General features: G+C 44.1%; 1 protein-coding gene across 2 annotated transcripts in view; it reads left to right on the top strand.

Annotated features, from left to right (window-relative positions):
* Positions 1–8,724, top strand: part of LOC149453365 (uncharacterized) — a 13,487-nt gene extending 4,763 nt beyond the window's left edge. The window contains exons 2-10 of one of the 2 annotated variants that reach the window (XM_089688192.1): positions 425–595; positions 682–805; positions 922–1,325; positions 1,430–1,574; positions 1,826–2,535; positions 2,653–2,802; positions 2,934–3,077; positions 3,184–3,325; positions 5,696–8,724. In XM_089688192.1, the coding sequence (XP_089544318.1) occupies positions 425–595; positions 682–805; positions 922–1,325; positions 1,430–1,574; positions 1,826–2,535; positions 2,653–2,802; positions 2,934–3,077; positions 3,184–3,325; positions 5,696–7,509 (3,804 nt within the window). In that variant the 3' untranslated portion in view covers positions 7,510–8,724. Of the gene's footprint in view, positions 1–424; positions 596–681; positions 806–921; positions 1,326–1,429; positions 1,575–1,825; positions 2,536–2,652; positions 2,803–2,933; positions 3,078–3,183; positions 3,326–5,692 lie in introns of both variants that reach the window. The other variant, XM_089688191.1, reaches the window with a different exon arrangement.
* Positions 8,725–10,381: the final 1,657 nt, after the last annotated feature.

Genomic DNA, 10,381 nt, shown 5'->3' with positions numbered 1-10,381 from the left:
TTTATTTCAAGTTAAAGCTTGCCTCATCTCTCCCTTTTACATTGCGGCCCAACCGGGCTGCTTATATACTGTCCACTGTACAATATTTTGTGCCCATTGTCTCTATAATAATACGATTCATAGACTAGACACATCCTACTTTCTCGTGCCTAATTTTTGTAACTAAGCACAGATGCCTTCAGAAAGGTGAGGAGGATTCTGGGACGTGTGGAGTGACAATTGTTACTTTCTCACATTGCATGAAATTCTGAAGTTGTGAAGAAAATGTCTCATGAGCCTTTACCATCTGTTTTCACAGACTTTCACCCATCACAGTGCCTCCGCCTTACTGCCTGACAACTTTTAAATGGCCTGACCAGAGAGTTGAGGGAGATTTTGGAAAATTTGTAGTAGTAATTATTATTTTCACTCTTTTTCCGCTCAGGATTATAAAGTAGTGAAGAAAGTATCTGGTGATCCATTAACACCCAGCAGCCATCTTCACAGGACATCACCCATCACAGTGCCTCCACCTCACTGCCTGACAACAGAGGGAACCAGTGCCAAGAAGATTCTAGAAGTCACCCAGAAGATCATTGATCTGCAGAAAGGAGAGGTGAGCGGTGCCGAGAATTCTGGGACATTCTCCAGTAACAGACAAGGGATGTGTCTGGATGGTGACTGTATCATTGTGTGTGTCAGGTCCCTATAAGGTGTCAGGATGTCACTGTCTATTTCTCCATGGAGGAGTGGGAGCATTTAGAAGGACAAAAGGACCTCTACAAGGACGTCATGATGGACAATCAGCCGCCCGTCACATCACCGGGTAAGAGGAGACTTTATTGTAAAGGAGAGAGCAGTACAGAGGGTCCACCTAGATCCCCCATCATCTGATAAACACATAGAAACAATGGATTCAGTCAGTGTGTGTGTTTCCTACAGATGGATCCAGTCATGGGAAACCACCAGAGAGATGTCCCCGTCCTCTGTATTCCCAGGATTCCACACAGGAAGATCACACCATCCCTCACCATCATCAAGTAGATGGATCCAGTAATGGGAACCCACCAGAGAGATGTCCCCGTCCTTTGTATTCCTGGCATTCCACCCCGGAAGATCACACCATCCCTCACCATCATCAGGTACATGGATCCAGTAATGGGAACCCACCAGAGAGATGTCCCCGTCCTCTGTATTCTCGGGATTCCACACAGGAAGGTCACACCATCTCTCACTATCATCAGGTAGATAGATCCAGTAATGGGAACCCACCAGAGGGAAGCTCTCATTCTCTGTATGTCCAAGAATACAAACTGGAAGATTACACCATCCCTTACCATGATCAGGTAGATACCAAAAGTGACTCCAAACTGTATGAGATTATACTCTTCTATGTAGTCCTGTGTTCACATTTTAGAGGTTTTAATTTCTATAATTTTGGTTTCTTTAGCACAAAGAACAGATGTATATGAAAGTTGAGGTCAAAGAAGAAGAAGAAGAGGAGACCTCTGGGATGGGTTATCCACAAACTGCAGAGAAAGTTGGAATGACAATGATCAATAAACAGGAGGAACCTTCTCTAGATATCAGCACAGGTGGGTAATGAATGCTAAATACAGAAACCATGCAGATTTATGGATTGATGTTTAGGATATGCAGACATTCACATCATTAGGATGATGTCCACAAGGAAGTCCTAATGGAGAATCAGCCGCCCCTCACATCACCGGGTAAGAGGAGACTTTATTGTAAACGAGAGAGCAGTACGGAGGGTCCACCTAGATCCCTCATCATCTGATAAACACATAGAAACAATGGATTCAGTCAGTGTGTGTGTTTCCTACAGATGGATCCAGTCATGGGAACCCACCAGAGAGATGTCCCCGTCCTCTGTATTCCCGGGATTCCACACAGGAAGATCCCACCATACCTCACCATCATCAGGTAGATGGATCTAGTAATGGTAACCCACCAGGGAGATGTCCCCGTCCTCTGTATTCCCGGGATTCTACACAGGAAGATCACACTATCCCTCATCCTCATCAGGTAGATGGATCCAGTAATGGGAACCCACCAGTGAGATGTGTCCATCCTCTGTATTCCTGGGATTCCACACAGGAAGATCCCACCATACCTCACCATCATCAGGTAGATGGATCCAGTAATGGTAACCCACCAGAGAGATGTCCCCGTCCTCTGTATTCCCGGGATTCTACACAGGAAGATCACACCATCCCTCACCCTCATCAGGTAGATGGATCCAGTAATGGGAACCCACCAGTGAGATGTCCCCATCCTCTGTATTCCAAGGATTCCACACAGGAAGATAACACCATCCCTCACCATCATCAGGTAGATAGATCCAGTAATGGGAACCCACCAGAGAGATGTCCCCATCCTCTGTATTCCATGGATTTCACACAGGAAGGTCACACTATCTCTCACCATCATCAGGTAGATGGATCCAGTAATGGGAACCCACCAGAGAGATGTCCCCGTCTTCTGTATTTCCGGGATTCCACACAGGAAGGTCACACCATCCTCCACCATCATCAGGTAGGTGGGACTGAGGATGTAGAATTCAAAAGTGATTTTAAACTGTATTAATGGACATTCTTTTATGTAATCTCTTGTTCCTTTTATTAACTGCATTTTGTCATCTTTGGTGTCTAGGGTGGAAAACGTAAAGACGTAAAAAATGAGATTAAAAAGGAAGAGGAGGAGACATTGGTGAATGGAGCCCAGCAGTCTATGGAGGAGGCCGGTCCTCTGTATTCCAAGATCTTCACAGAGGAAGGTCTAAGCTACACACACCATGATCAGGTAATTGAGACTGGGCAAAAAGAACATAAAAACCTCAATATTATGAGGGAACATTTTTTTTATTGTATGTTAATATATTCAAAACATTTTCCAAATGTTGTTTTTTTTTTTTTAATTTTTGGGGGGTTCAGGATGAAGAGCTGAAAGTCATCAGTACTGGGGATAAAGAAGAAGAGACGTTGGTGAGTGGAGATCAGCAGTCTATGGAGGAGGGTGGTCCCCTGGATTCTCGGGATTCCATCCAAGAACGTCACACCATCCCCCAACATCATCAGGTAGGTGGGACTGGGCAAAAAGGCTTCAAAAAAACTCCATGAGATGCAAATCTCTCATTGGCAATACTGATTCCAGATGTTAGACTTTGCCATTTTCGGGGTTTAGGGTGAAGAATGGAAAGACATCAAAGTTGAGGATAAAGAGGAAGAAGAAGAGACGTTGGTTAGTGGAGATCAGCAGTCTATGGAGGAGGAGGAGATGATTATGGAAAGTAAACAGGAGGAATTTTCTCTACATATGGACACAAGTAAGTCAGAAACACTAAATGCCGAAACATTTCACATTTTCATTTTACTTCTGAGTATGGGGTATGTAGTTATTTTGTTGCATTGGTTGGAAAAAAAAGAGTTAAAAAAAAAATCCAAAGCAGAATTTGATCCAGAGGAAGGAGAAACCCTTATAATGGTTGGTATGCTTTTCTTTGGGAGAAAACTATTCCTAAATGATCCCAAAAGTCAACCTGATATCTCCCCAGATCATCTTTTTTTATTTTTTTTTATTTATAGTTGTGTTTAGGAACACCTTTTTATGCTCGCAGTAATATGACAATTCAGCTAGAACATATTCCTGTGGAAGACTATTCCTAATCGGCAAATCTCTCAAAGAATGCTTTCTGTCCGCAAGAGTTAATGTATTGTTCCTCCAGTGATGTAAGGTTTGTGCTGCCCTTGTTTGAGGTGGGAAATGTAATACCCTTCTGTAAAGGAAAAAGATAAAACTGCTGAAAATAATAACATCGTCGATGTATCTATCCACCAAATAATGTTCCCAAATCACGAGAGCTCCAGTTTTCCCTAGAAGATTTTACTCTTGGCCATGCCATCTATTTCTCCTAGCAAACAAGGAGGAGATACTGGACACCATATGGAAGGTCCATCTCCATTCCTCAATATAACGTCATGTCCCCAACAAATGAGGAGGAGATACTGGACACCATATGAAGGTCCATCTCCATTCCTCAATATAACGTCATGTTCCCAACAAATGAGGAGGAGATACTGGACACCATATGAAAGGTCCATCTCCATTCCTCAATATAACGTCATGTTCCCAACAAATGAGGAGGAGATACTGGACACCATATGAAAGGTCCATCTCCATTCCTCAATATAACGTCATGTTCCCAACAAATGAGGAGGAGATACTGGACACCATATGAAAGGTCCATCTCCATTCCTCAATATAACGTCATGTTCCCAACAAATGAGGAGGAGATACGTGACACCATATGGAAGGTCCATCTCCATTCCTCAATATAACGTCATGTTCCCAACAAATGAGGAGGAGATACTGGACACCATATGAAAGGTCCATCTCCATTCCTCAATAGAACGTCATGTTCCCAACAAATGAGGAGGAGATACTGGACACCATATGAAGGTCCATCTCCATTACTCCTCATAGCCATCATTTATTTATGTAATCATGGATTTATGTAAAAGTTGAGGTTAAAGAGGAAGAAGAGGAGACGTATGTGGGGGGGGATCGGCCGTCCACAGAGGAGGTTGGGATGATGATGAAAAGTGAACAAGAAGAAATGTCTCTACTTATCGACATAGGTAAGTACAGGCACTGTGGAAGAAACGAGTCACAGTCTCATTTTACTTCTGAGGAGAAGGTTTGGAGTTTAAAGCTAAACTGTTAAACAATTGTCAGATCTTCACATCGTCCAGTTCCACAGTCGGCCACAACCCTGGTCCTACGTGCAACAAGGGATTCATTATCAGTTTTACTCCCTTCTATTTACTTACAGAGTCTGAGGCAACAATCCTTCAACTGTTTGTCCATACAATAAGGATTTCATAATTTTTAGTTTTTATTGTTTAAAGATATAAAAGACTAAGACTTAAAGCATCATTTATGTCCTTACCGACCATGAGGAGGAGATACTGGACACCATATGAAAGGTCCATCTCCATTCCTCAATATAACGTCATGTTCCCAACAAATGAGGAGGAGATACTGGACACCATATGAAAGGTCCATCTCCATTCCTCAATATAACGTCATGTTCCCAACAAATGAGGAGGAGATACTGGACACCATATGAAGGTCCATCTCCATTCCTCAATATAATGTCATGTTCCCAACAAATGAGGAGGAGATACTGGACACCATATGAAAGGTCCATCTCCATTCCTCAATATAATGTCATGTTCCCAACAAATGAGGAGGAGATACTGGACACCATATGAAAGGTCCATCTCCATTCCTCAATATAACGTCATGTTCCCAACAAATGAGGAGGAGATACTGTACACCATATGAAAGGTCCATCTCCATTCCTCAATATAGCGTCATGTTCCCAACAAATGAGGAGGAGATACTGAACACCATATGGAAGGTCCATCTCCATTCCTCAATATAACGTCATGTTCCCAACAAATGAGGAGGAGATACTGGACACCATATGAAAGGTCCATCTCCATTCCTCAATATAACGTCATGTTCCCAACAAATGAGGAGGAGATACTGGACACCATATGAAAGGTCCATCTCCATTCCTCAATATAACGTCATGTTCCCAACAAATGAGGAGATACTGTACAACAAACATGACTCCTGAATGCAAAATAAAAAATACTTTAACACGTGTTTAAAACTTTCTTTCCAGCAGGTGGACATTATGTCCAGAATTCCTCTGAGGGACGTCTTTTTTTACCTCCAGATAATGACATGGCAAAGCTTCCTCCACCTCCGGGAGTAAATCCAATGATTCAAAACATACATAACAGATCTGACCAATCAGGGAGAACAATGGATCCCTCTCATTCTGAGGAACCTTCTTGTAACTTCTGTACTGTTTCTCCAGATATACATCCAAAATCTCACGGTGAGGAGAGGTCAACAGATCCATCTAGCCCTAAGGAGTCTCCTTTAAGCCATGAAGGAGTTCACACAGGAGAGCGTTCGTTGTTATGTTCCGAGTGCGGGAAATCCTTCACTGAAAACAGAAAACTTCTTAGACACCAGGAAATTCACATGGATGAGCGTCACTGTTCAGAGTGCGGGAAATGTTCAAGCGAGAGAAAAAAATGTGTACACCAAAGAATTCGCACAGGTGAGAATCTCTTTTCATGCTCCGAGTGCGGAAAAAGTTTCGCCGACAAAGGAAAGCTTAATTTACACCAAAAAAGCCATACAGGCGAGCGTCCCTTTTCATGTTCAGAGTGCGGGAAAAGTTTCATTCAGAAAGGAAACCTTCTTAAGCACCAGAGATGTCACACGGGCGAGCGTCCCTATTCCTGTTCAGTCTGCGGGAAATCCTTTATTGAGAAAAATGCTCTTGTTATACACCAGAGAATACACACGGGTGAGCGTCCATATTCATGTTCAGAGTGCGGGAAATGTTTTATTCAGAGAGGAAACCTTTTTAAGCACCAGAGGTCTCACACAGGTGAGCGTCCCTATTCATGTTCAGAGTGCGGGAAATGTTTTACTGAGAAGAATGCACTTCTTGTACATCAGAGAATACACACGGGTGAGCGTCCCTATTCATGTTCAGAGTGTGGGAAAAGTTTCACTAAGAAAACAGCATTTCTTGTACACCAGAGCAGACACTCCGGTGAGCGTCTCTGTTCATGTTCTGAATGCGGAAAATGTTTCTTTCATAAAGGAGACCTTCGTAAGCACTGGAGAAATCACATGGCTGACCGATCCTATTCATGTTCAGAGTGTGGGAAATGTTTCAGTCAGAAAGGAAATCTTCTTAGACACCAAAGAATCCACACAGGTGAGCGACCCTTTTCGTGTTCAGAGTGTGGAAAATGTTTCATTCAGAAAAGAGACCTCTATAGACATCAGAGATGTCACACACGCGAGCACTCTTTTTCATGTACAGAGTGTAGGAAATGTTTTACTGACAAAAATATACTACTTCTACACCAGAAAATTCACTCGGGCGAGCGTCCCTTTTCATGTTCAGAGTGTGGGAAATGTTTCAACCAAAAGGGAAACCTTCTCAGACATCAGAGAATTCACACAGGTGAGCGTCCTTATTCTTGTTCAGAGTGTGGGAAACGTTTCATTCAGAAAAGAGATCTTTTTAGACATCAGAGATTTCACACCGGTGTGCATCCTTTTTCATGTTCAGAGTGTGGAAAATGTTTCCCTGACAAAAATGTACTTCTTTTACACCAGAAAACTCACACAGGTGAGCGGGACTATGCTTGTTCAGTGTGCGGGAAATGTTTCATTCAGAAAAATTCACTTCTGAGACACCAGAGGATTCACACGGGCGAGCAACTCTATTCATGCTCAGAGTGTGGGAAACGTTTCGTTCAGAAAGGAGACCTCATTGACCACCAGAGGATTCACACGGGCGATCGCCCCTTCGCATGTTCAGAGTGCGGAAAATGTTTCAGTTACAAAAAATCACTTATTTCCCACCAGAGAATTCACAAGGCGCGGCCAATGTCTGCTCATGAATAACTTTGATTTATATTAGATTTAAGGTGTTACTAAAACCCAGACCCCGCATTCACTATATCCGCTCTCCCCGGACCCCGCATTCACTATATCCGCTCTCCCCGGACCCCGCATTCACTATAGCCTCTCTCCCCGGACCCCGCATTCACTATTTCTGTTCTCCCCGGACCCCGCATTCACTATTTCCGTTCTCCCCGGACCCCGCATTCACTATATCCGCTCTCCCCGGACCCCGCATTCACTATAGCCTCTCTCCCCGGACCCCGCATTCACTATTTCTGTTCTCCCCGGACCCCGCATTCACTATTTCCGTTCTCCCCGGACTCCGCATTCACCGTATCCTCTCTCCCCGGACTCCGCATTCACCGTATCCGCTCTCCCCAGACCCCGCATTCACTGTATCCGCTCTCCCCGGACCCCGCATTCACTGTATCTGCTCTCCCCGGACTCCGCATTCACCGTATCCGCTCTCCCCGGACTCTGCATTCACCGTATCCGCTCTCCCCGGACTCTGCATTCACCGTATCCGCTCTCCCTGGACTCTGCATTCACCGTATCCGCTCTCCCCGGACCCCGCATTCACTGTATCTGCTCTCCCCGGACTCTGCATTCACCGTATCCGCTCTCCCTGGACTCTGCATTCACCGTATCCGCTCTCCCCAGACCCCGCATTCACTATATCTGCTCTCAGAACATTGAAATTTAATTATTTTTGTAAATATAAACTGCTAAATCCCTTTTCCCACCAGCAGTATATAGCAGTCTTGTGACTTCTATCAGTGTCCAGCAGAGCACTGGTTAAAGCTTGTAGGAGTAGTTTTCATTTTGCTCTAGGAGGATGCAGAACCCCTGCCCTCTGTCTGGACAGTGCTGGTTGGCCCTGTGCTGATCACATGCACCCTCCCAAGGAAAAAAAAAAAATCTCTCTAGCAATACACACAAAACTGAGCATGTGCAGAGTGTCTGCACACAATATGTCTTATCAGGAGATAAGGGGGGGCACTGGAAGAAGGGGAGGATCAGAGAAGACAGGATCAAACAGCCTTCTTTACACAATGCAGAGTATTAACCCCTTAGGTCCCACAGTGAGTATAACCAGCATGCTTTGCTGCATCTACAGACTGATTGTACTGTTGGGGGTTCAGGAACACTTTAAGCTCCTTTTTTTTGTGTGTTATTCACTTATTTTGATTTTGTCAAATAAATCTTGAAGCTCCACGCAATATGTCTGAGTCCCTGTATTTACAAACGAACATAATTCTTAGTCATGACTGGAATGAGAATGTGTGTCCACAGAGAGCCATCCATTGGTGTTTTATATTGTAAGGATTCCTGGAGCAGCTACAAATGCCAGATAGTATGTTCCCATTGCCCCCATCTTGGTTCTCTTCATGGTCTTTGTGACGGGCTCCATCATTTTACAGTTGTCACCTCGATCATGGATACAGAGAACATGTACCCGACATGCTTTACCTGCACAGAGGAAGCCTATGGTAAGTATATTATGCTTGAGGGTCGCAATGACAACCCGGCTCATGCTCCAGGGGGCTCATGCAGCCTTCCTGTCACGTTAGGTTTTACACTGGTGTCTCTGGGGAAAAGTGCTTGCCGCAACAGTTTGGCAGTTTCGGACTCTTCGACGTCATTGCGTACAATGCAGTGCCTGTCATCCAGTGACCCAGATAAGATTATTTAGTGAGCCATTTGGCTTTATTCCCCCTCGGATTCCTTCCCACCATACGACTGGTCCCTTGAAGCTGCTCCATTTCACCAGTTGTCCAGTTTCACCCTCTCCGACGTCATCGCGTACAAATACTTTAGTGAGCCATTTTGCTTTATGTCCACCTTGAAGGATTCCTTCCTGCCACATGACTGGTCCTGCAAAGCCATTCCATTTCTCAAGTTGTCCCATTTCAATCTCTCCGACATCATCACGTACAAATACTTTAGTGAGCCATTTGGCTTTATCCCCACCTTGGAGGATTCCTTCCCACAATATAACCGGTCCCTCGAAGCTGCTCCATTTCGCCTGTTGTCTAATGTTGGCCTCCCTGATGTCATCACGTACAATGCAATGCCAGAGATCCTGTGAACCAGATAACAGAAATGCATTAGTGAGCCGTTTGGATTTATCCCCACATTGGAGGATTCCTTCCTGCTATACGACCGCTCCATTTTGGCAGCTTTCCAGTTAAGGGCTCTCCGACGTCATCACGTACAATGCAATGCCAGAGATCCTGTGACCCAGGTAACAGAAATGCATTAGTGAGCCGTTTGGCTTTATCCCCACCTTGGAGGATACCTTCCTGCTATACCAGTGGTGGGCAACCTTTTTTTTCAACTGAGCCAAATCTCGCCAAAACCACGATTGAAATTTATTTTGAGAGCCACATTTTTAAAACTGAAAATACATCCCCCATATAGTAATTCATCCCCCATAGTAATTCATCCCCCATATAGTAATTCATCCCCCATATAGTAATTCATCCCCCATATAGTAATTCATCCCCCATAGTAATTCATCCCCCATATAGTAATTCATCCCCCATATAGTAATTCATCCCTCATAGTAATTCATCCCCCATATAGTAATTCATCCCCCATAGTAATTCATCCCCCATAGTAATTCATCCCCCATATAGTAATTCATCCCTCATATAGTAATTCATCCCCCCTATAGTAATTCATCCCCCATAGTAATTCATCCCCCATATAGTAATTCATCCCCCATATAATAATTCATCCCCCATAGTAATTCATCCCCCATATAGTAATTCATCCCCCATAGTAATTCATCCCCCCTATAGTAATTCATTCCCCATATTGTGTCAATTCACTTACCTTTGCTCCGCGCGTTCCTCTCGCCGTGTTCCCG

Source organism: Staurois parvus, unplaced genomic scaffold, assembly GCF_062004578.1.
Source record: "Staurois parvus isolate SC_StPar_1 unplaced genomic scaffold, SC_StPar_1.0 ptg000449l, whole genome shotgun sequence".
Taxonomy (NCBI): Eukaryota; Metazoa; Chordata; class Amphibia; order Anura; family Ranidae; genus Staurois; species Staurois parvus.
Note: the sequence above shows the minus strand (reverse complement) of the source record. Positions and strands in the feature narration are given on the sequence as shown.